Consider the following 24,640-nt stretch of genomic DNA (forward strand, 5'->3'; position numbering starts at 1 on the left):
ACTTAATCACTGCGGCTTCCCTTGGGGCGGGGGTCGAGGGGAGACACGTCACTAGCCCCATTTCACGGATGAGGAAGGTGAGGCTCAGAAGAGGGGCGGTAAGCGGAGAAACCCAATACCTACTGATCGTCTCCTGTGTGCTGGCTTCTGTAAAACACATCATTTCAGGGGACCCTGCAGAAATCACTCAGGCTCTGAAATCAGATTTACTGCGTTTGAATCCCCGTAGTACCACATGCTCTTGACAAGTTGCTTAAACTCTCTGGGCTTCACCATCTTTACCTGTTAAAAAAGACTCCTAACTTCCAAGACAGAGCAAAGATTAAAGGGCAGAATGCCTTGAAAATGTGCAAAGTAGGCTCTCACATAGTAAACCCTCAGTAAGTTGTTCTTAACTCCCTCTGCTTGTATTTCCTCGTTGGCAAAATGGGCAAATTTTTTTTAAACGTTCGTTTTTGAGTTGTGATGAAAATTAAATGAGTTAAATGCTTAGAATGGAATCTGGCGTCGCATAAGCATCATACACATACTAAGTTTTACTGTTGTTTATTGGGCCTGAGTTTGAATCTAGCACCCGTCTTCACTTCCTTGCTGTGTGATCTTGAGCACGTTTCTTCACCTCTATGTGCCTCTTTTTTTTTTTTTTTTCTATAGCGTGTGTGTGTTGATAAAATAATTCCTACCTAAAGATATTACCGTGAAGTTTAAACGAGATAATCCCATAAAGAACCTATAAAACAGTGCCTGGCCCAATAAACAGCAGGCATTACTCTTTGCTTTTTTCCAGGAAACTAAAGTTCCGAAAGATAGAGCCACTTGCTTAAGATCGCGGGACTAAAAAGTGGCGAGATCGGGACTCGAACTCTCCAACATAGCCTAGGTTGCGACCGTGATTCCGAGGGGTAGAGGGAGGAGTCTGAGGAGGGACGAAGGGTCGCACTCGGCGCTCGGCTGGCCTAGCCTCGGGGGCGGGAACCGGGGGCGGTACACGGGCGGGGCCACGGCCGCTTCTCCCCGGCCTGGCTGCCGCGGCGGCGCGCCTAGCGCTCGCTCGGCGCTCGGCTGGGGCGGCCTGGCCCACAATGAATGGCCGCCGCGGCTACCGCTGCTGCTGAGGCGGAGGCCGCGGAGGCCGCGGAGGCGGAGGCCGAGGCCCCGGCGCAGGGGGGCGCGCCCCGGGCCCAGGCCCGGCCTCAGCTGCCGCTGCGGAGCCCGCCGGGAGCCCCCGGAGCGCGGCCACGGCGCAGGTGAGGCGGCCTGCCCCAGGCCCGGTTCCGGCCTCCTTCTAGCCAGGGCGGCCCGAGGGCATCCGAGGTCCGGCTAAGGGCTGAGAGGGGAGGACATGGGGGCCTCCTCCGACAGGAGAGGAACCTGGCTAGTAATCTACACTGTGGCCGGGCCGGCGAGTGCGGGGAGTCCCGGCCCCCGCCGAGCGGCCTTGAGCGTTCAGCTCCGGGCCGGGCCGCGGAGCTTGGGGGCGTCGGGATCTGGCCCAGAGCTCCTCCTCTCATTCCCCGCGAGAGGGGCGCGAGGCCATGCCGGGGCAGGTGCCGGGGGGGCCCGGGAAGTTGGAGGGAGGCTGGTGGAGGAAAAGTGAGGAGGCGCCGGGGGAGACCGGAGGGGGAGGGGGAGGCGGAGTCAGGCTTCGGGCCGGCGGAATGGGGGAGGAGGAGAGAGCGGCGTGGCCGGAGGGAAACGGCCCTGAGGCGGGGGAGGGGGGCGGGGAGGGGCCCGGGCTTGCAGGTACCGTCGGGGCGCTGGAGGAGGTGGGTCAGGTTACAAGCTTGGGGGCGGCTGAGGAGAAGCCCAGGAAGTGGGGCAGGGTGGGTGTGGGCGGAGTTAGTTCGAGTGGGGGCGGTTAGGAGATCCCTCGGACGTTTGCGGGGGTCACTTGGGGTTAGGATTCGAAGAGAGGGGTTGCAGGTGGCGAGAGCCAGATACAGGGGCGATCAGGTAGGTTGAGGAACTTCGGTAGGAGCTTTGCGAGTGGGAGGGGGAGGCAAGCTTTTGGACTAAGTAGGCTGGAGGGGGTGTGGGAGCAGGTCTGGAGAAACTTGTATGATCAAAAGACACGTGCCAAGGTGCGCCCCCCTCTTTTCTTGGCCAGGTGTTAGCTTGGGGCCAAACCTGAGGGGTTTCTTCTTCCTCACACCTCATCCCTGCCAGGTTCTGGGCCCCTACCTACCCTTTGGGCAAGCCTCTGTGGGCTGCTCCAAGAGGCTTGGTGGCCAGGTGGGTGTTTGTGTGGACAGCTTGGGAAATAGTTTGGAACACCTAGCTCCGGCATCTTGTCTACCACCCTCTGGCCCACCCCCACCCCAGATATATGCAGGGAGGTAGACACACACACACACACACACACACACACACACACACCCTGTTACCTGAGTAGTTTAGGGTCCTGAGATTCTATGTGCACTTTTTGTGACCAGACCTTTGAGGCCGAAGCCTAGAGGTTGGGACCTCCCAGCATTTCAGGCACCAGCTCTCTGCAGGTGAGTTACTGGGAGGTGAGCTTATAAAGCTCTGTTCATTGTGTCTTGGAGGCTCTGGTGAGGTGAATGCGGGTCACCAAGAAGGGGCTCAAATCAGGTACCCAGACCTTTGGTGCTACCCGTCCCAGCGCTTGGCCTCTAGGGTGCATCTCCTGGGCCAAGCCCTGTGCTGAGCTTGCTGGTTAGATGAGCTCATTGATGGCTCACCATCACCACCAAATCGGCTTAGATCTTCTCCGTGGTACAGGGTGGGAAACTGAGGCTCCACATGGAGCCCAGCTAGACATCAATGGGCTGGGATTGATTGACCCTCAGCCCCAACCCTCGGTCCCCTGGAGCTGGCCTTTGAGGGGCGTGACGGGACGAGGTCACACTATTTTGGATTCCCTGGTGGTATTTCCCTGTCCAGGACTTTTCTCTTACCCATCCCGAGGGATGGGTCCGTACCCTTGTGGACCGAGTTTTCCTGGTGTCCCAGGGAACCAGATCAGTGGAAGCTTCTCTCTCAGAGGCTAGGTCATCCCCTACCCCCGTTCTCCTAATGGGAGCCGGAGGTCAGGGATCACAGAGCTGTGGGCTGGCAGAAGGAGGTGGTTATAAGGATGGAGCCTGGCTGGATTGTCTTTTCCTCACTTTGGTCCCCAGTCAGACCACCCCTACTTTTTGTTCCTTCTCTCAGGGAGTCTAACTGCAAGGCTATTACCGATGGGTCCTGGGAACGCTGACTTGAGATCCTCAGCACGTGAGGCAGGAACCACAAACGGCTGGGTTGAGTGGTATCAGGCAGATCTAGGTTTAATGATCACCTCCCTTCCCCCGATCTCCCCAGAGTTCCTAGAACTGCCCCCACCTGGGCTGGGCCCTCCTCCCCGCTTTGGCTGGCCTCCTGGTTCTGGGAGGGGTAGAAACTGGGCCAGCAGCCCCACGTAATGAAGCCTTCTCCCTGCCTGGTTGGGCTGAGGCTGGCTGCAGACTGGGGCCTCAGCAGGGCTCTAGGCTGGGTACTGAAGGGTTGGTGGGGGGGGCTGCCCCCAGTCACAGAGCTAGCTGGAAGCGGGGCAGAGACTGGAAGGAGCAGGCCACGGCGCATGGATGGCCAAGAAGGGAGCAGTGAGTCCGTGTGCCTAGAGCTGGAGAAAGCACTCTTCATAATTACTTCGCCAGAGGAGAGCCACAATAGCCTGGCGGGTGAGAGCCACAAAGTAAAGGGACCCTGGGGACAGTTTGATGTCGCATGGGTGCCAACTCCCTGCTGGGGCCCAGGGAATGGCTCTCGGCAACTTCTAGTGAAGGTGATCGACCCCAGACAAATGATCAAGAGTGTTTCTGATAGCCCTATGTTCAGGAATATAGTAAAATGGAGTGAAGTGATGGTGTTGGGGTGGGGGGTAAAGCATTAGATTCAGGGGGTCAGTGAAGGCTTTCAGGTGAGCTGAGCTCTGAATAATAAGTCAGCCTGCTGGGGGCAGGGTGGGTGGGGGTTGTGGGGAGCTGGGGCAGGGAGGGGTGGATGTTCTAGGCAGACAGGACAGCACATTGAAAGCCTTCATAAAGCATGTGCCAGGCTCCGGCTCAGAGCCCTAAACATCTTATCTTCATGAGGAAAAGAAGTGAAGGGAGAGCAACCCTGGTGTGGAGGTGGAGACCCTTAGTGCCATTCCCAGAAAAGAAGCACCTGATCTTGGGGTCTCCTGGATCCCCGCCTCACCCCCAGAGGCAAAGTCCAGACCCCTTGGCCTGCATCCAAAGCCTTTTAAAATGTGCCCCAGTGGATTCTTGAGCCGGGCTGTGAGATGAGTTTTGGTCAGTCTAGCAGGCCCTGTCGTGGAGGTCAGCCTGAAGTCACGGGGTTTGGAGAGGCTTTCAGGTTGGTCTAGCAAGGTCTGACCTGGCTCCTCAATGTCACCGCCAGAGCCTTTGTTGGAGGACGGCCTGCCAGGTTCTGGTGGGGCTTGCAACATTTGAGGCGACAGTGAGCTGGCCTCGAAGACAGAGGTGGTGTTTGTACCGGCCTCAGCTCCTTCTCTTAGGTCCTCCCCGCCTCTCATCACTCCCATCCCTTTCCTGGGTGCCAAGCTGCTCTGAGCACTTTTACCCACTTTTAACTCACTTTGGCCTTTGCCTAGCATGAGCATGTGGGCCCGCCTCCCTGCCTCTGCTCCTGGGTCCCCTTGGCCAAGAGTGTCATCCATCTGTCTCCCCAGGAGAGCTCTCAGCCACAGAAGCCGTGAGGTGGGACTGACTGGGTGGCTGTCACTTTGTGTGCAATGTCTGGTGGTGGTCATTGCCCCTGTCTCCTCTGGACAGACAGGGTGCAAAGGTCCCAGCATCCTTAGAGACCCTGAGCGGGGTGTGTGTGCTCATTCGTGTCTGACTTTGCGACCCCATGGACTGTAGCCCGCCATCCCTCTTGCCTGGGATTTCTCAGGCAAGAATACTGGAGTGGGTTGCCCTTTCCTCCTCCAGGGGATCTTCCCAACCCAGGGGTTGAACCTGTGTCTCCTGCATTGGCAGGAAGCAGATTTCTTTACCACTGCACCACCTGTGAGGACTGTGACTGAATTAAGCAGAAGGTGGGTAAAGGTGGGCATACATGCTGTAGTGGAGAGTCAGATTCGACCATTAGCACCACCTTGCTTAGCCCGGAGAGCCTGAGCAAAGGTCGTGACCTCGCCTGCCATCTCAGTTTCTGCATCTGATAAGTGGGAACAAGCAGGCATTCCCGCACTGCAGGGGTTCTTAATCAGAGGTGATTCTGCCCTGCCCAGGGGACACTTAGAAGATCGTCTCATGACATTTTTGGTTGTCACAGCTGAGGCTGGGGAGTAGAGACTGGCAGTGCTCCTCATAGAATGTACGGGGCAGCCACCACCACAGACTGATCTGGGCCCCACGGCAGCAGGGCTGGGGGTGGTCTCCTTGCTGCCTGGTTATCATGAGAGTTACATGAGAGGCTACTGTCTGGGATGCGATCTCATGATGCTGGGAAGGCAGTGGGGGAGCCCTCAGTAAATACCCGTGACTGATGAAATGGCCTAAGGTTCTGGGGGCTGGTGAGCAGTAGAAGATGCCTCCTCTGCTGTCAGGGAGTTTGCAGTCCTGTGAGGGGTCACGGGGACAGAAGGGGACATCACTAATAACAGCAGCTGGACACCGGCTGCAAATCTCCCTGCATTACTCTAAGGTGGTTTAAGCCTTAAAACAACCTTATGAGGTGGCTGCTCCTTTTATAGTTGGGAAAGACTGACATGGGGCTAGAGGGAGGGATAATGTTTTCTAGGCCTTAAGAGGAAGGGAAACATAATTCTAAACTGGAAACTTTGTAAGGGATATTTGATCCTAGAAAAACAAGATTCTAATTCTTCTACCCTGCCAAGGCCCTGCAGGGTCTCCAAGCACCTCTCAGCAGCCCCACCCCAGTAACCACCCGAATCCATTGTGCTAGCCGCCCAATGTGACCTCAGGACCTTTGCAGCTGCTGCCCCGCCTGCTGCCCTCCGGGTCTGAAGGCACGCTGGGGAGCGTGAGGTAACTCGGAAAGGTGGGCTTGTGGCCCTGGTGGGAGGCGGGTGGGGCCTGGCTGGGTTCTCCTAGGAGCTGCTGCAGGCACGGGGAGGCCAGATTGCCGAGTCCTGCAAGAGGAGAGCGGAGGAGGGAGGCAGGAGAGGCAGCAGGCTAGACTGCTCATTCCCGGAGGTGGCAGTGAGAGGAGGAAGCACAGAGAATAGCTGGGGGAGGCAGGGTGGAGGAAGAAGCCTCCTGAGGGCGAGCGGGAAGCGGCACCCGGAACCCTTGGGTGGGGGCTCCACGTGGGCCACAGACCCCAGCTCTGGAGCTCCCCACTGGGCTTGTCTTGGCTCCAGCTTCTCAGTCTGCCCAGTCAAGAAATGGGTCTAGCTGTGGTGGCCACCTGCCCCCAGGGAGCGGCAGCATCAGGTGGAGGACAGGGAAGCCCAGGCCAGCCTTGAACTGGAGCCATGGGGCCTGGGTGCCATCCTGGGCCTCCCTCTTCCTCTAAATGGCAAGAGGACTCGTTTCTTCCTCAGAAACAGGCGAGAGGAGTAACAGCCTCACCAGGTGCTGGTGCACAGTAGGGGCAATGTCCAGGCCACCTAGGGTTGCTCATCCTGTTCCCTGCTGTGGAGTTAATGGGAGCTTTTCAGGGGAAAAGAATAGGAATTAAATGTGCATGTCCATGAAAAAGGCCTGTGTGGTTGACTGCCTGGTTCTTCACTAGGTGGTGTTTGCCTAAGCTGCCTCTCAGAGGGTCCCCTGGCTTTGGGCCAAGAATGCACCCCCAAGCAGCCCGGGGCTGTGTGGCTTTCCTGCGCCCCACCCCCCCAGCCGTCACTCTGACTTCATGCTGAGCTGAGTGAAGGATTCTGGAGGTTTCCAAGGGGTAGTCAGTCCTTACACTTGGGCTTGGCAGTTTCCCTTAATGGGCTTCCATGTCCACGGGCAGCTCACCGCTTCCCTGGAAGGTCAGCTGAAAGAGACAGTGCCTGGTGAAACAGTCCCAGCCTCTGGGGACTTCAGAGCGCCCTCCTCAAAAAGCTGGCACTTTCCACCCCCAGGAATTGCACTGCCACACAAGCACTTCCATTTCAAGCCTGCATCACCCCAGCGGGATCTGGTGGTGGGGCAGCTGGAGCCATCAGTGGGAATCCCAAGTTTGCTGAGCCCTGGGTGGGACTCTGGCTGCAGGTCAGCTACCTGGCGGGGCTGCCAGAGGACATCACCACCCCCACCCACCCCCGTCGGCCCCAGCGGCCTCCACCGCAGTGTGGGTAGCACCCCTGCCTGGCCTCAGAGACCTTTTCTAGTCCTGCTCTCTTTTAGTCATAACGCAACTAAAAGAGGAGTCTGGTTGAAAGCAGGGCTTCCTAGGTGGCACTGGTGGTAAAGAATCTTTCTGCCAAGGCAGGAGACAGACAGCGGTTAGATCCCTGGGTCAGGAAGATCCCCTGGAGGAGGGCATGGCAACCCACTCCAGTATTCTTGCCTGTATCTCTTGTCCTGGAGAATCCCATGGACAGAGCCTACAGTTCAATGAGGTCGCAAAGAGTCAGACACAACTGAAGTGATTTAGCACGCGTGCCAGTTGGAAGTAACAGAAGTAATTCTTCATTCATTCTATGAGCAACGATCGTGCCCCCGCTGTGTGCTTGCCTGGTTATTGGGGTAGGTGGGCAGATGCCCTGCCCTGGTGGAACTGACACAGAGACAGGAACTTGTCAGAGATGGTGAGAAGCGCCAAGAAGGAAAACTCAAGCAGGAGAAGCGGCCGGAGGAATCGGGGTTGGGAAAGGCTCTGACTTCCGAAATTTGACACAGGTGATCAGGAGAGTTTGAAGGGCCGTGACCATCTTGGGTCCTGCGTTTTAGGTCAGAGTGGGTGAACCTTACCATGCAGGGGCCCCGTACACATCACAGGGGCCCAGGTGGTGAGACTGCTTTTGAAGGAGTCAGGGGTGTGAATCTGGGGTTTGTTTTTTTTTGGCTGTGCTGGGTCTTTGTGGTTGCACAAGGGCTTTCTCTAGTTGCCGTGTGAGGGCTGCTCATCGTGATGTCTTCCCTTGTTATGGAGCACAGGCTCTAGTGCGCTCGAGCTTAGTAGCCCTGGGGCGTGTGGAATCTTCCCAGACCGGGGATCAAACCCGTGTTCCCTGCACTAGTAGGTGGATTCTTTTTTTTTTTAAAACACTAAGTCTCTTACGACCCCATGGACTGTAGCCCACCAGGCTCCTCTGTCCATGGGATTCTCCAGGCAAGAATACTGGAGTGGGTTGCCATTTCCTTCTTGGAGTAGGTGGGTTCTTAACCACTGGACCCCTAGGGAAGTCCGATTTGGGAGTCTTGACCCAAGCAAGGAGGGCTGGAGCCCACGTACACTGTGACCCAAGCAGGCTTGAGGCGGTGAGAGCTCTACCGAGGACGCATTGTGTTGGCATCTGGGGTACATGTCAGTCTCCTGTCCATGGCGGGAGGTCCAGGCGAGTGGCCCCATGAGGGAGCTCTGGGGTGAATAGATGCTGGTCTGCTTGGACGCCATGACAAGATACCATATAGACAGGCTGACTTGACAGCCATTTATTTTCTCATAGTTATGGAGGCTGGAAGTCTTAAGAGGCCAGCGCAGTCAGGTTCTGGTTGGGATCTATCTAGTGTGTTCACATGGCCCTTCCTCAGTGTGTGCTTGGAGACAGAGAAATCTCTCGACCTCCTCTTCTAAGAACAGAGTTCTGTTGGATGAGGGCCCCAATTTTTTTGACCTCATTTAATCTTAATGACCTTCAAATAGGACCCTGTCTCCAAATACAGCCACACTGGAGATTAGGACTTCAGCTTATGAATTGGGGTGGGGGACATCGGTTCGATCCCTGGGTCGGGAAGATCCCCTGGAGGAGGGCACAGCAACCCATGCCAGTGTTCTTGCCTGGAGAAGCCCATAGATGGAGGAGCCTGGCGGGCTACAGTCCATGGGGTCACAAAGAGGCGGACACGACTGAAACAGCTTAGCATGCATGCACACACAACTTAGTTCACAGCAGAGCCCAGAGTCCACTTTCTGGAAGGATCGTGCCTGCCTCTTCCTCAAGGCTCTGCATGCCTTTCTTGTGCCTTGAGGGCCACCCTCCCAGCCTGCCACTGCCCCGTTAGATCATCCCACGTCTACCCCCTGGTGCTTGGCTCTGGGGCTGCATGGGGTTCATGAGGCCTGGAGATGCCAGCCTGAATATCAGGTTGGCTTTTGCCCTCAGGAGCCCCCTCCTTGTGTGTCTGTTCCTGCCCGTTATCTTGAGGATATTCGCACTCCCAAGCTAAGTGCTCCCCACAAAGCCACCTGCACCAGTTCTCACTGCGGGGACAGGCCCTGAAGTCCAGCACCTTGGGACCCATGCAGACCCATGAAGTGGGGCACCGCTCACCTTCACTGCGGGGTGCTCTGAGCACATTGGGACATGCGTGCAGCCTTGTCCAGCACACCGAGTGCAGTTAGGAGTGGAATGCCTTTCGTAGCCCCAAAAGCATCCACATCCATATCTCTACAGCCTCAGCCCTCTACCCTCCTCACCCAAGCTCCCCGCTTTCCCCCGATGCCAGGAGTCGGTCACCTATTCCCTTGGTGCTCTCTCTGCAGTGTTTTTAAAATTTACTTACTTACTAATGATGTGGCTGTGCTGGGTCTTCATTGCTGCATGAGTGTTTTTCTCTAGTTGCACCAGGTGGGGCTACTCTCTACTGTGCACAGGCTACTCATTGCGATGGCTTCTCTTGTTGCAGAGCACAGGGTCTAGGGCACACAGACTTCAGTAGTTGTGATGCACGGGGTTAGTTGCTCCTTGGCATGTGGGATCTTCCCAGACCAGGGATCAAACCCGTGTCTCCTGCATTGCAAGACAGATTCTTAACCGTTGGACCACCAGGGAAGTCCTCTGATGGCCTTTTTGTTTTTCGTGATAGTGACATTGATTTTGATGAGGAAAGGTGAAAAGAGTATGTGCAAGGGCCGTGGGGCAGCAACTAGCCAGCGCCCCATCAGCTGTTCGTCTCTCACTCCCACCTTAGCTCATGCACCTTTCAGGGTTTTGTTCGTTAAGTCTGTCTTAAGCTGCCTCTGGGTTGAGCACTGGGGATGCAGTGCAGACTTGGGCCCTCTCCGGATTCATTGAGAAAGGGCTCCGTGGAGGAAGAGAAGGAGCCATGTGCCCATAGGCTCAGGGCTGTACTTTGGGGCCAGCGTGAGTCCTGGCTCCAGAACTGACTTGCTTCTGGGACCAGGAACTCCGTATCTGTGCTTCTTCATTTGGAAATGAACCCTGATAGGGCCAACCTGATTCTGCACACTCAAACCTGTACACACTGAGCTGCTCCATTTGGGAGACCCTGAGGGTGACACTGGCCCTGCCCTCCCAGCACCCAGGCTACCAGAGCAGTCGACATGTGACTGCATGAGCGCCCTGAATCCTCTTAGCAGCCTATGGGGCTGATTTCACACCCCTAGCTCTTGGCTGGGGAAGCTTAAGACCGTTCCTTCCCCAGGGCCTTTGCACACTTTTCTACTGTTGCTTCTCACCAGCCTGACTCTGCTCAGGCCTCTCTTCTCTCCCCTACTTGCCCTTTCAGGACCACCGCCCTCCACACCAATAGAATGGCAGGGGATTCACCGTTACCAGTGGGGTGGGAGGGGGTCATGATTGCCCCCAGAGTATCAGCTGTGCCGTCCTCGCCGATCAGTTTTTCCTCCTGGATTGGAACATGCACTGATGGAATAGACTGTGATGCAGAAGTTTATACATTTGAGAGGTGCCAGAGCCCCCCCCCTCCCCCCCCGGTGGTACCTTCTGGGTCAGGATTGGGGTGGGCTCCTCGAGCAGGGTCTTATTAGGCAGTTCCTTAAATTCACATTTCTTTCTCCACCCACCCCCTAAAGCCCTTTAGATGTTTGCAGTGTGATTTCATACACTTTATTTTTAAATATTCACTTTGGTAAGTAGTACATACACCAGGTTCAAAATTTAGAAAGGACTGTGCCCACTCCAGTATTCTTGCCTGGAGAATTCCCATGGACAGAGGAGTCTGGCGGGCTACAGTCACATAGAGCTGGACACGACTTAGCGACTAAACAACAAAATAGAGACTGTACGTGGCAAGTCTCATCCTCAGTTCTGCACAGGGGACATTAGTCTTAAAATTTCTTTGTTCATTAAACAGCGTCAGATGCACATACCAAGCAGTTGACCCGTTTTTAAAGTGTGCTGGTTCAGAGCTTTTCGGTACCTTCATAGTTGTGCATATGTCACCACAATCACTGGACGTTTCTTGCGAGGACAGGAAACCCCGTTCCTGTTTGCTTACGCTTCCCCAGTCCTCAGCCCCTACCCTCACCCACTGCCCATCCCCAGGCAACCACAACTCTGCTTTCTGTCCCTATGGATTTGCCCATTCTGGACATTTCGTATTTGTGGTGTATGAAATACATATAACGCATGGTCTTCTTGTCTGGCTTCCTGCATTTAGCATATTTTGGGGTATCCTAGTTGTAGCGTGTATCAGTTGTTTGCTCCTTTTTTATGACTGAGCAGTGTTCCCACTGTGGGTGGATCACATTTTGTTTATCTATTTGCCTTTGAGGTTATTGGCTCCACCTTTTGCCTGTTGTGAACAGTGCTGCTCTAAACATTCACATGGGACTTCCCAGGCTCTTTACTTAGCAGTGAAGAACCCACCTGCCAATGCAGGAGACATGGGTTTGATCCCTGGGTCAGGAAGATCCCCTGGAGAAGGAAATGGCAACCCACTCCAGTGTTCTTGCCTGGGAAACCCCCTGGATAAAGGAGCCTGGCGGGCTGCAGTCCATGGGGAAGCAAAAGAGTCAGAAGTGACTGAGTGACTAAACAACAACAAACATTCTCTGCCTTAACTGCTGGTGGATGTTATGTTTTCACTTCTCAAGTACACTTCCCAGAGGTGGGATTGCTGTGTCATCCGGTAACTTCAGCTTTAACCATTTGAAGAGCGGTTTTCTACAGCAACTGCATGACTTCACATTCCCAGCAGCAATATAGGAGGGTCCCGAGTCATTTCTCATCTTCCCTGAGAGTATTTATCTTTTTTATGCTAGCCAGCCTGTGTGTTAGTTGCTCAGTTGTGACTGAGTCTTTGCAACCCCATGGACTGTAGCCCACCAGGCTCCTCTGTCCTTGGATTCTCTAGCCAGCCTGGTGGGTGTGAAATGGTGTCTCACGGTGGTTTGGATTTGCATTGCCCTGGTGACTGTTAATGTTCTCGTGCAGTTTCAGGGTTTCTTGAGTGGTCATTCAGTCATTCAACAAATGGTGGTTCTGGGTCACGTGCTCAGCCCTGCAAAGGCAGTGTGAAAAATCAGATGACTCTGCCTTCTTGGTGTTTGTATGCCAGTTACCTGTGTGTGTAGTCCTAGTGCTGGTTAGTGCTCATGGGGTGCTCGCCGTGTTATCTCATTTAATGCTGAAGCACAGATGCGTAAGAATGCCTTTGCCCTCCTTTGTTTGTTTTTTAACACTTATTTGCCTGCACCAGGTCTTAGTTGGGGCATGCAGAATCTTTATTATTAATAATTTTTATTGTAGTAGCATGCAGGATCTTTAGTTGAGGTATGGGGACTCTTAGTTGTGGCATGTCGGATCTAGTTCCCTGACTAGGGGGTCGAAACTGGGTCCCCTGCATTGGGAATATGGAGTCCTAGCCACTGGACCACCCAGGGAGTCCCTGCCCTTCTTTGTGCAGAAAGAAGCCCAGCATGGGCCACCCCAACTTAGCTGACTGGACAGCCTGTCACAAAGGCCAGGCCATGCTGGGACAGGAGTGGGCGGCCCCTGTGATTCTTACAGTCCTGGCAGATTCCACCACGTGGCTGCTGTCCACACTCCTGCGTGTATCCCGGCATCGGGCTGGGTCCACCACCTGACCCCGCCCCCCATCTCTCCCTGTCGCCCGCGCAGCTGCTGCCGCCATGGCCCAGACCCTGCAGATGGAGATCCCGAACTTTGGCAACAGCATCCTGGAGTGCCTCAACGAGCAGCGGCTGCAGGGCCTGTACTGTGACGTCTCGGTAGTGGTCAAGGGCCACGCCTTCAAGGCCCACAGGGCCGTGCTGGCCGCCAGCAGCTCCTACTTCCGGGACCTGTTCAACAGCAGCCGGAGCGCCGTGGTGGAGCTGCCGGCAGCCGTGCAGCCCCAGTCCTTCCAGCAGATCCTCAGCTTCTGCTACACGGGCCGCCTGAGCATGAACATGGGTGACCAGTTCCTGCTCATGTACACGGCCGGCTTTCTGCAGATCCAGGAGATCATGGAGAAGGGGACCGAATTCTTCCTCAAGGTGAGCTCCCCCAGCTGCGACTCCCAGGGCCTGCACTCTGAGGAAGCCCCCTCGTCCGAGCCCCAGAGCCCCGTGGCGCAGACGTCAAGCTGGCCGGCCTGTGGCACTCCGCTGCCCCTGGTGTCGCGCGTCAAGACGGAGCAGCAGGAGTCGGACTCTGTGCAGTGCACGCCCGTGGCCAAGCGGCTGTGGGACAGCGGCCAGAAGGAGGCTGGGGGCGGCGGCGGGAGCAACGGCAGCCGCAAAATGGCCAAGTTCTCCACGCCAGACCTGGCTGTCAACCGGCCGGCCCAGCAGGCCCCCGTGGTGGCGGCGGCACAGCCCACCGGGGTGGCGGCGGGGGCGGGGGCCGGTCCGCCGACTGGGGGTGCAGCGGCGGCGGCGGCGGCGGCAGCAGCAGGCGGTGTGGTGAGTGGGCCCAGCACATCAGAGCGGACCAGCCCCGGCACCTCAAGCGCCTACACCAGCGACAGCCCCGGCTCCTACCACAACGAGGAGGACGAGGAGGAGGACGCGGGCGAGGAGGGCACGGACGAGCAGTACCGGCAGATCTGCAACATGTACACCATGTACAGCATGATGAACGTCGGCCAGACTGGTGAGGTGCCCCCGCAGCCCCCAGCCTGGCCCCACTGCCCTCCCCACCACTTCCACCCCCGACCCCAGCACACCTCTCTCCCCCCCGCACAGCTGAGAAGGTGGAGGCCCTCCCTGAGCAGGTGGCCCCCGAGTCTCGGAATCGCATCCGAGTGCGGCAGGACCTCGCATCTCTCCCCGCCGAGCTCATCAACCAGATTGGCAACCGCTGCCACCCCAAGCTCTACGACGAGGGTGACCCCTCAGAGAAGCTGGAGCTGGTGACAGGTGGGCTGGCCTTACTCCTCCCTGAGCTCCCCCTGCCCCCTCATTTGGGTTGGGTCCTGGGGCCCCTGATGCCCCTTCATAATGATACAAATCAAAGGCTGGCCTGTAGGTTTCCACCCCAGAGGCGGGTATAAGCATTGGCTGGCATTTTCAGCCACATTGGCATAGATCAGTGGTTTCGTGGGGGTGGTTCCAGGGTTGACCAACACAGCGGTTAAGAATTTGGCCCCAGGACTCAAGGTGCCAGGGTTCCATGCTCTCTGCCTGTTCTTCTCTGACACTGGTGGCTGGGTGGGCACCTGGGTGCCCCGTGGATGGTGGTGCCACAGTCTCTCTCCTTTCCTGAGTGTCGAGAAGGCAGCTCTGGGTTGAGTTATCAAGGGGGGTCTTGGTCGGCCCTAGACGAGTAGGGAATGTGGCAGTTTGGGCCCTGGCTATCCTCTCGCCCCCCCCTCCCCCTCCAGGCACCAACGTGTACATCACGAGGGCGCAGCTCATGAACTGCCACGTCAGCGCGGGCACCCGGCACAAGGTCCTGCTGCGGCGCCTCCTGGCCTCCTTCTTTGACCGGTGAGGCCCCCACCAGAGCCCCCAGGGTTGGAGGGCTCACCACCAGCGGGGGCCTGACTCCCCTCCCCTGTGCCCTCACCAGGAACACGCTGGCCAACAGCTGTGGCACCGGCATCCGCTCTTCCAGTAACAACCCCAGCCGCAAACCGCTGGACAGTCGCGTACTCCACGCCGTCAAGTGTGAGTGCCTGCCATTCTGGAGTCAGGGTTGGGGGCCCAGGACAGGCGGGCAGGGGGTCCTTTTCTCTGGTGTTGGCCCTGATGGATCAGTAGGTAGGCTTTGATGTTAAGAAGGATTCTGAAGTTCAGTCTAGGCTTCTTGGGAAGAGGGCTGTGATTGGTTAGAGATTTCTTGATGGGGAGGACACTGAAGGAAAGCCACAGAGCCGACAGGAGAGGGTCTCCAACGTAGGCTGGTCGTGGAGTGATAGATCTCCCCGCAGGCCTCAGCCAGTTGTCAAGAGGGAAGTCTAGTGGAAATCCCGGTTTCTAAATTCTGGCAAATGACGCCTAGTTTTCAAGAGCACCCAGGTGTCCCGCATCAGCTCCACATAGCCCACACACATGGCCCAGCTGGGTCCAGCCTGGGCCACTGATGTAGTGTAGCATGCTGTCTGCAAGGTCTCGGGCTCCCCAAGTGGCTCAGTGGTCAAGAATCTGCCTGGCAAGCAGGAAACGCAGGTTCAATCCCTGGGTTGGGCAGAGCCCTTAGAGAAGGAAATGGCAACCCACTCCAGTATTCTTGCCTGGAGAATCCCAGGGACAGAGGAGCCTGGTGGGCTACAGTCCGTGGCGTCACAAAGAGTCAGACACGACTGAGCAGCTAAACAACAGCAGCAACAATCTGCAAGGCCTCAGTCCCCTCAGCTCTGAGGGGTGGGCAGAGGTGCCCTGAGGTGGGGAGGATGCCAGTTCCGCGGCAGCTGAGGGCCTGTTGGGAGGGGAGCTTACCCAGGGTGGCTCATTCCACCTGCAGACTACTGCCAGAACTTCGCCCCCAACTTCAAGGAGAGCGAGATGAACGCCATTGCGGCCGACATGTGCACCAACGCCCGCCGCGTTGTGCGCAAGAGCTGGATCCCCAAGGTCAAGCCGCTCATGGCCGAGGGCGACGCCTACACCACCTTCATCAGCTACACGGGCAAGATAGAGCCGGACATGATGGGTGTGGAGCACGGCTTCGAGACGGCCAGCCACGATGGCGAGGCCGGCCCCTCGGCCGAGGAGGCCCTCCAGTAACCCCCACCAGACCCTCCCGCGGGGCCGTCACACTCCCCCTCCTGTCACACCCACCCGCCATCTTGGTCACGAGCTACTACTGTCTGTCCCTCCCCAGGACCCGCGGGGGGTGCTGCATGCTCCCGGCTCCTCTGCCTCCCCTGTCCCATCCCCTGACCCCAAGCCGATCGGGGATCCGGGCTGGGAGAGGATGGCAGGTGGTGCGAGGTCTGCGTGGCCTTCTCTAGCACACACTCATGCACAGTCGGGGGGCTCTTGCTCCCCGTCTCCTAACCCCTAGTGACTCTCTCCCCACTCACCAGGCCAGGCACAGGGAGGGGCCAGCCTGGGGGAGCTTGGGAAGACCCCCTTCCCACGCCCTGGGCCACCAAGCGGGAGCATTCCTCAGGCTCCGCCCCCCCACTGCAGCCCCTCGGGACTTGCAGGGGCCCCCGGGTTCTCAGGACCCCTCCCACCACCACCTCCCAGTGCTTCCACGTTTCCAAAAGCGCCTTCCTGTTTCCCTCGTCTGTCCCTGCACCTGGGGGCTGGGGTAGGCGAGGCCATGAGGACTGCCCATTTTACAGCTGAGGAAACTGAGGCTCAGAGAAACTGACCGACCCAAGGTGGTGGGCGGTGGCAGGCCCAGCGCCCTTCTCTTCCCCTCCCTGTGCTCAGCCTCTCTTGCCATCACCAGTGCCCTGGGGCCTGAGAGGGGCAGGTCCTGAGTGAGGGGGGCCTTTGGGGGCAGACCGTGGGTCTCTGGGGACAGGAGGAGAGGTTTCCGGGGCGTGCAGAAGCGTGTGGGTGTGCATGTGTGTGTGTGCGCGCGTGCGTGTGTAGAAGTTTTGCTCTTAAACAAATGAAGACATAAGAGGCAGTAGGACCAGGGGTGGAACCCAGGGGAGCCGGCTAGGGGGAGGGGGCTGCTGCCTTTCCCTCCCTTCCTCACCCCTACCCCGCCCCCACGGCAGGGCTCCCAGCCCCCACCCCCTGTACATACTTTTTAAAACATTTTTTTAGCTAATGAAATACTGAAGTATAAGATTCCTTTTATTTTTCAAACCAATGGGACTGGGTCTGATGTGCCCTTTGGTCCCCGGAGCTGTGGAGCTGTGGAAGGCAGGACGGGGTGGGGGCCAGGGGGCAGGCTGAATGTGCTGCGCGTGTGTGTGGAGTGTGGGTGCGCGTTTCCAAGGTGGGGCCCCCCCAAGCCCCACTCTGCCTGGGTTCCTTGGGTCCGGCCAGCTCCCACTCACCCCTCAATGCCTCCCCCATGGGGCTCCATTGCAAGGGTGTCCCAGGTTTTTGAGTTCTACATGTAAACTCAGAGGGTTCTTTTTTTTTTTTCTAACTCTACTCCCCTTCCCCCATACACACACCCACTGGGTGTCATTTCTTTGCAATTTCACATTTTTGTCTCGAGCCCTTGTTCTCATGCCTCTGTCTTCTCCCCAGTCTGACTCGCCCATTGCTCCCAGCAGCCTCTCCCCAAAGGCAAGGGGACTACAGGAGGCGGTGGGCCCACTGGACCCTTGAAACCTGACTTGGAGGCCTGCCCCCCCAACCCCAGGAGCCCCCACCAGCCTGTGGGGCCGGGGTGGGGGGTCCTTCCTGACATCTGCTTGTTGCAGGGGTGGGGGGATCGGTCCAGCTGGGGTCCTGGGACTCTGCTTTCCTGGCCTCAGCTGGCTCAAGTGTGTAGGGGGGTCAACACCCCCAACTAAAGCACAAGCACCTTAGTCACATCTATCCTGCCCCTCCACCCCAATCCTGGTCTCAGCACCCACCCCAGCATAGATCCCAAAGCACAATATCCTGGTCACTTGGCAAGCTGCCGGGCCGACCAAGGCCGAGAGGTGGGCTGGGGCTCCAGCCAGACCCCACAAGGAAGCTGGAGTCCCCAGGCGCTCCCCTCCTTCCAGGCCTTAGTGGGGGCCAGCTCTCTGGGACTGGGGTCTTCTCCCTCCCCACCCCCTTGTCCTGGGCAGGCCTCTGTCCAGCCCCTCCTCGCCTTTATTCTTGAGCCCCTGCAGCACTGGGCTGGGTAGCAGAGCCCTCTTGTTTCAGGGACCCCAGGAGGCGCCCCCCTGGCGGTCTGGGGAGGGGTGGGGAGTGGGGCTGGGCAGGGGTGCAGGGGAGGAAACTCCTCACCAGGAGAGCCAAAGACAGGGTTGTGCCTTACCCCGGGAGCCACCCCTGCGCCCTCCCGCCCTGCTTCCTGCTCCTGGGTGGCCTGCTGCTTTTCCTTCTTGCCTTCCCTGCCCCCTCCACCCGAGCCCACCCTGCCCTGCGCTGCGCTGCATGGACCCCCAAGCCCGGGCAGCCAGAAAGGAACATGGAGAACCACCGACCAACGCAAAAAAGACTGGGGGGGCCACCTCCCTCCCCGCTGCCGGCCGCCCACTCACCCTCGCCTCTTTCACGCAGGACAGTCTGTCTGCGTGGAGTGCCAACGCCCTCCCCGCCCTGGGCCGAGCCCCTCCCCACCCCCGGGCCCGTAAGTGAGATTGCACATTAACTACTGTAAGAAGAGGAGCCGCACTGGGAAATGTGAACCGTGAGAATATCAGTGATACTGATGAGGAGAATAAACTAAACGCCTTTGTAACAGCCCTGCTGCCAGCTGCTCACTTGGGGCATGGGGTGGTGGGTCCCACCCTCCGTCCACACTCCCATACCCCAGGGTGTCACACTGACAAACGCAGTGGGGGTAGGGGGCCCTCAGGATGGCCATGCCAAACATTATGCCTTAACGTCACGAGTTTAGTTGCTCAGTTGTGTCCAACCCTGAAACCCCATGAACTGTAACCCTCCAGGCTCCTCCATCCAAGGCATTTACAAATTGGCACTTTCCATGGGTGCTTGCCATCTACCTCTACAAGGCAGGAATACTGGAGTGGGGTGCCATTTCCTTCTTCAGTCAGCTTGAGGGGGACCCCATTTTAGATGGGGAAACAGCTTCAGACTCAGGCAGCCAATAGGTTACCCCAGGTTGTTGCCTCACAGGTGTAAGCCCTAAATCCTGCTCTGGGGTCCCCCAGGATCCCCTCCAAAGCTGAAAGGGCAGCAGCTCCATCAATTGATTACTGACACCCTCACCTGCTGCCCTCCCATGGTATTTGACACCCCCAGCCCCAGACACAAGTCCTGACCTGCATCCACACCCCTCACCCCATCCTGAACCAGTGCATTCAGAGGAACACTGGGGGATTTGCCTGGTGTCCCGAAGTGAAGACTGCTCCCAGTGCAGAGGGGCATAGGTTCTATGATCCCTGATCAAGGGGAACTAAGATCCCACATGCTGCGCTGTGCAGCAAAAAAAAAAAAAAATATATATATATATATATATATATATAAGTCAGGATGGCTTTAAAGAGGATATGAATCTTCATATCCTGAGGATATGAACAGAAGAAAATTCTATCAACTGAAACAAAAGACAAAACATACCTTAGGAGCCTGTGGATTCAGAGATGTCTCAAGCAGTGAGGGAGGACTTGACTGATCTTAAGAGAATCCATCAAATCAAGATATCCATGCTGGGGACGTAGACAGAGAGGTTTCATCTCCACCCAGCCCAGGTCCCACCACCCCGTGAGGACTGGAGGGAGCCTCAGACTTCGATAGGGAAGATCACTGAGGGTGACAATTCACAGGGTCACTTGGGCGTGTTTCAGTAAGGCCAGCCCCCTCTGGAGTCCTGAAGCCTCGCTTCAGCCAACAGAAAGCAGGGTTTGGGGGAGCCAACAGCGTCACCAACAAAAATCCTGAGGTGATTCTGGTCCAAAGTCACCTCAAGGAACAGAAAGCCCTGTCTGAACATGTAAGCAATCCCAGCAAGGTGGTGTCAGACCCCCAGAAGCACATCTTTTAAGCCCAGGAAGACTGAGAACCAAGTATAGAATGGATCGAGACAACCTGAACCATAACATCAGTGGTAGTGGTTTTGCACTAAAAACAACAATAAAAAAGGGAAAAACAAGTCAACTATACTTCAATAAAATACATATATTAAGAAAAATAAAAATTAAAAAAAAGAGAGGGGGACTTGCCTGTTTCCCTGGTGGTCCAGTGGTTAAGACTCTGCACTTCCACTGCAGAGGGCCTGGGTTTGATCCCTAGTCGGGGAACTAAGATCCTGCAAGCTGCTTGGCACAGCCCCCCCCCCCCCAAAAAAAAGGGAATCTGTACATATTTGGTTCTTCTTGACAAATCAGCCTTTGGGGCTGAATGGGATGACAGACAGCCTTGTAACACATAACACATAACAATGTGTCAAAGATACAAGGTGGTTCTGATGTCAGATTACATACTGCTCAGGATGGAAACATCCAGGACATTAAGTGAATATTCACTTACAAGTTTACCCAGCTTACAGGGATCATTTCCGACTCAGGTAGGCTCTACAACAAAGTCCTTAAATCTACAAACGCCTCCTTGTAGCGGGCTTCCCAGGTAGCTCAGCAGTAAAGAATCTGCCTGCAATGCAGGAGACACAGGTTTGACCCCTGAGTCGGGAAGATCCCCTGGAGAATGAAATGGCAATGCAACCCACTCCAGTATTCTTGCCTGGGAAATCCCATGGACAGAGGAGCCTGAAGGGCTACAGTCCATGGAGTCGCAAACAGACACGACTGAGCACACGCTCACACCTTATTAGAACACTGCATCACAAAAGGATGGAAGTGACCTGGTGTACAAGAGAGCCTCGTGGTACTGAGAGGCCCCTCAGAAGTCATAGCTGAGCTCCCCAGCTAAAGGGATTCACCTACTGGCGACACAGAACAAGCAAAAGATGTTCAGGCTGAAGTTCAAAAACTCAAGGAAAAATCAGTGGTTGGATTTTTTTGATGGTAATAAAAGAAATCTGAGAAATACACCAGAATAGTCTTTTCTGCACTGAATGTCAACCGTTGAAATCCCTAACACACATGGGCACGCATGCACAGTTGGCCCCAGGGTGTGCAAGCAGGCGTCTTAGAACAGGAGTTCCCATTCAGGGGCAGCCACCAGTTCAGATCACCATATCGTATGATACAAACATAGATAATAAAGGCTGGGATTTTATTTCCAAGTTGGCACATGTAGAAGGCACAGGGGCAAAGCAATGGCTTTGGGGAGTAGAGATGGGGAGGGGTGTATCTGAGGTTCCCTTCCTCCACCACCCCCTAAGTGCACTTAAGACCAGACTGGTGGTAGGGGCTCCAGCCCGGGGCCCTGAGGGTCCTCTCTAGATGAGAGCCTTGGGACAGCTCCCCCGGCATGACCTCCCCATCCTCCCAGGGGGCAGGGCCCTGCCAGCTCCCCGCAGCTGGAGGGGCTGCCCCCTGGGGAGGACCGGAATCAGAGAGAGAAGAAGAGGACGAGGACCAGGAGAAGCACCCCCAGCAGCACCACAATGGCACACCACTGTCGGCGGTCTGGGGGCAAGAGGGTCAGAGTTCACAGAGGGGAGGCAGCACCCCTCCCCACTCTCCCACCCCAGGGGACTCACCACTGGTCATGTGGGATATTTTGGCCATCTTCCTAAGGACCCCATCCATCCGGGACTGGGTGTGGTCCATCTCCTGAGCAAAGGCGTCCAGCATACTGCCAAGACCAGGAAGGCATCAGCCCCTGGAGGCTCTGTGCACACCAGAGCAGCTGGCCATGGGCTCCTGGCCCACCCCCGGGGTCCCAGTCTCACATGCCCTGCTCGTCCAGCTCCTCCCCAACTCGGCCGGACATGTGTTTCAGAACTGAGATGCTCCCAGACACCATTTCCAGCTGTTGATCCTGCTGGTCCAGGATCAGCTGCAGGGTAGAAGGGTGGGAACCGAGGTTGGCAAGGAGCCCTGAGCTGTCCGCAGTCTCCTCCAGCCTGGGGCTGCCAGCTGCCTGCACGCACCTGCTGTGTGGCCTGCTGCTCTTCAATGTAGCGAGAGGTGGTCGAGACCACACTGGCATCCAGCAAGTCACTGGAGGACTTCAGGATGGCCGGCTTGCCTGTCAGCATCTGTAGGGACCCATACAGCAGGCTCAAGGAGGGTCGCCCACTCCCGGCAGAGACTGACAAGGTTTGTGGCAAATCTAGATGGTGCCTACTCAGGAAGGCAGTCTCAGGAGTAGAATGGCCTGGGTCCTCAGGGCCATTATTAACTAGCAAGGTGACCCCAAGGCCATACCACTTGACTTTCCTGTGCCTCAGTTTCCTCATCTGTAAAATGGGGAGGGCTATAAACCCTGTTTTCTGAGGATGGAACAAGGATTTAATAAATTAATCCTGGCATGTTTATAAACCTATAAACACAGGTATTTAAGAATCTGAACTTAAGGGACTTCCCTGGTGGTCCAGTGGTTAAGAATCTGCCTTCCAATGTGGGGGGCATGGGTTCCATCCCTGGTTGGAGAACTAAAATCCCACATGTCAGAGCTTCCTTGATGGCTCAGTGGTAGAGAATCCGCCTGCCAATGCAGGAGACATGAGTTCAATCTCTGGTCTGGGAAGATTCCCACATGCCACGGAGCAAGCAAGCCTATGTGCCACAACTACTGGGCCTGTGCTCTAGAGCCCTTGAACCTCGACTACTGAGCCTACATGTTGCAACTACTGCAGCCCTCAAGGTCTGGGCCCATCACAACCAGAGAGGAGTCACTGCAACTAGAGAAAAGCCTGTGCAGTGACAAAGACACAGCACAGTCAAAAACTAATTAATTAAAAAAGTATCCCACATGCAGTGGGGGAACTAAGACCTGATGCAGCCAAATAAATAAATACAAAGGATTTGAACATTAATCCCCAAAACAGCACACCTGGAAGGCACGTGGATCCTGCCATAGGACCCCAAGCTGCTGCAGGCTTCAGCCCCCCACCCTTCCAGACCCCATGTAGGTGTATTGAGTGAGGCTGCTGTTACACAACATGCAAAGAATGAACATCAACACAGAGGCAGCAGAGAGAGTGCGCAGAAAAGGCAGGAGTGGGTACACACACAGGGCAACTACACCCACAAAAGGGAAATAGTGGATCTACCCAAGGCCGACAGGGATCCACTCAGGGGCGAAGTTCAGAGAGGTCAAGTGCCTACACAGATTAAAAAAAAAAAAAAAAAGCACAGGGGCTTTCCTGGTGGTCCAGTGGTTAAGGCTCCAAGCTCCCAATGCAGGGGCCACAAGCGCAAGGGTTCGACCCCTGGTTGGGCAAACTAAGATCCCATGTGCTGCTGGGCACAGCCCAAAAAAGGAGAAAAAAAAAAGGTAAACACATATCCTGGAAACAATAACAGAGAGCAAGAAAAGGAGACAGGCTGCCACACACACAGAAAACCTGTAGAGTATAGACCCACAGGAGATGGTAGAAGGGATTACACACACAGAGAGAAATCAGTTGGGCTCATCCAGAAAGAGCAGGCAGGTAGAGAGCATGGACACAACTGTGCATGAAGATGAGGACCCAAGCAGAGGGACAGACGCACGGGTCCCCAGGAGACAGGCGAATGCACAGAGGGGCCAGGCGTGCACTCAGAGGACCACACTGAGACACGGGGGGTGAGGGCACTGGGTTGGAATGCCTTACCTCCCTGTTATTCCTCTCCATGAAGGCTATGGCTGCCGGGCTGACCATATGGTCCTTCATTTCCTACAGATAAGGACAGCATCAGAGAGTGAAAGACGCCCTAACCTTCCTCACCCCATCGGAAACTCTCTTCACCTGCACGGATTCCCGCATCCTTTGCACAAACACCTTTCTCTCCTGCAGGTCTCCGGCTGGAAGCTTGAACTTGCCGGGGTTGGCTTCCACTATGCGTATGCGGCGAGTCGAGTCAAGGCCAGAGCCCAACAGAACGTGCGCCCTGCTACGCCTCAAAGTCCTCAACACCTCTTAGGTGTGCAGCCTCCCCCAAATGTTGGCTCTCAGCGCCCCCTGCCCCTGCAATGGACTCTCCCCATGCCACCCCCCTTTTCCCCGCCCCCCCCCCCCCCCAGGATATCAATGGTTTCCTCCAGGTCTTCGAGGTCCCACTCGATGCTGCGCAGGCCATTCCGCAGCTCGTTGGTCGTCCAGTCCAGCTCCTCGCGTCCGACCACCGCGCTCTCCTGCAGGAGCTCGCACCACCGTTGGTACAGCCCGCGGGCCGTGTTCACCGCCTTCTGCACCTCGCTGCGGGCAGGGGCACAGCGGGCGCGGCTGGCGGGGGCGGGGAGCAGGCGGTCCTTCCGCCCACCATTACGCCCCCAAACAGGTTGGGAGCTCAGGAGACCCTTATATCCCCCTGCGGACCCCTCCCACATGGCCACGGGGCGATCCCGACGGCGGTGCCCAGAATGCCTGACATGCACCGGCTGGCACGCGGGCACTGGTTGGCAAGGGGACACAATACCCCGTGTCCTCCCGCATCGCTGTCACTCACCCTCGGACTACAAAAAATGGATCTTCGAGAGACATATCACGCCCCCCACCCGCCCGAGGCCGAATCCCCTCCCTTCTCGGCCTCAGAAGCTAATTCCCTCCAAGAGGTGCGGGACGCACCGTCACCCCGCCCCCCGTCACGTGACCCATGCCACCACCGAGAGCCGGGCCGCCAGGGGAGAAAGAGTGGCCCTCGGCCCGAAGTGCGGAAACATCCGCTCTCTCTTCAGTCATCTTGGT

The 24,640-nt window shown here is 56.6% G+C and overlaps 2 protein-coding genes and 1 non-coding gene across 11 annotated transcripts; 2 read left to right on the forward strand and 1 right to left on the reverse strand.

Annotated features, from left to right (window-relative positions):
- The first annotated feature begins 1,071 nt into the window (after nt 1-1,071).
- On the forward strand, nt 1,072-18,621 carry NACC1 (nucleus accumbens associated 1). Its single transcript, XM_027547932.1, has 6 exons — nt 1,072-1,247; nt 12,980-13,954; nt 14,047-14,220; nt 14,685-14,790; nt 14,873-14,970; nt 15,767-18,621. Exons 2-6 carry the CDS (start codon nt 12,991-12,993, stop codon nt 16,027-16,029), a joined length of 1,605 nt encoding a protein of 534 aa, XP_027403733.1. The 5' UTR covers nt 1,072-1,247; nt 12,980-12,990; the 3' UTR covers nt 16,030-18,621.
- STX10 (syntaxin 10) lies at nt 14,964-24,530 on the reverse strand. Of its 9 annotated transcripts, none has more exons than XR_003511968.1 (8): nt 23,982-24,528; nt 23,702-23,796; nt 23,567-23,629; nt 21,899-22,006; nt 21,698-21,804; nt 21,506-21,600; nt 19,462-19,550; nt 14,964-15,451 (listed from the first exon to the last, which is right to left on the reverse strand). XR_003511968.1 is itself a non-coding variant. In XM_027547934.1 (8 exons), the coding sequence occupies exons 1-8, from the start codon at nt 24,434-24,436 to the stop codon at nt 15,261-15,263; spliced, it is 864 nt and encodes a 287-aa protein (XP_027403735.1). In that variant the 5' UTR covers nt 24,437-24,529; the 3' UTR covers nt 14,964-15,260. The 9 variants fall into 9 exon arrangements, 8 of the variants coding, with proteins under 8 accessions (XP_027403735.1, XP_027403734.1, XP_027403739.1 ...); XM_027547934.1 differs by lacking the exon at nt 19,462-19,550 and having other exon boundaries at nt 23,982-24,151; nt 24,402-24,529; XM_027547939.1 differs by lacking the exons at nt 14,964-15,451; nt 19,462-19,550 and adding an exon at nt 21,057-21,431 and having other exon boundaries at nt 23,982-24,151; nt 24,402-24,527.
- Nucleotides 20,069-20,141, forward strand: TRNAG-UCC. Its single transcript has one exon. It is a non-coding gene; the product is annotated as a tRNA-Gly (tRNA).
- Nucleotides 24,531-24,640: the final 110 nt, after the last annotated feature.

This window comes from Bos indicus x Bos taurus, chromosome 7, assembly GCF_003369695.1.
Source record: "Bos indicus x Bos taurus breed Angus x Brahman F1 hybrid chromosome 7, Bos_hybrid_MaternalHap_v2.0, whole genome shotgun sequence".
Taxonomy (NCBI): Eukaryota; Metazoa; Chordata; class Mammalia; order Artiodactyla; family Bovidae; genus Bos; species Bos indicus x Bos taurus.

Coding starts and splice junctions, on each gene's coding strand:
- STX10 (XM_027547933.1), bottom strand. CDS start 24,282: ATGTGGGAGGGGTCCGCAGGGGGATATAAGGGTCTCCTGAGCTCCCAA. Junction 23,797..23,981: donor AGACCTGGAGGAAACCATTG/ATATCCTGGGGG, acceptor CTCGCCGCATAC/GCATAGTGGAAGCCAACCCC. Junction 23,630..23,701: donor GGATGCGGGAATCCGTGCAG/GTGAAGAGAGTT, acceptor CCTTATCTGTAG/GAAATGAAGGACCATATGGT.
- NACC1 (XM_027547932.1), top strand. CDS start 12,991: ATGGCCCAGACCCTGCAGATGGAGATCCCGAACTTTGGCAACAGCATC. Junction 14,791..14,872: donor CTGGCCTCCTTCTTTGACCG/GTGAGGCCCCCA, acceptor TGCCCTCACCAG/GAACACGCTGGCCAACAGCT. Junction 14,971..15,766: donor CGTACTCCACGCCGTCAAGT/GTGAGTGCCTGC, acceptor TTCCACCTGCAG/ACTACTGCCAGAACTTCGCC.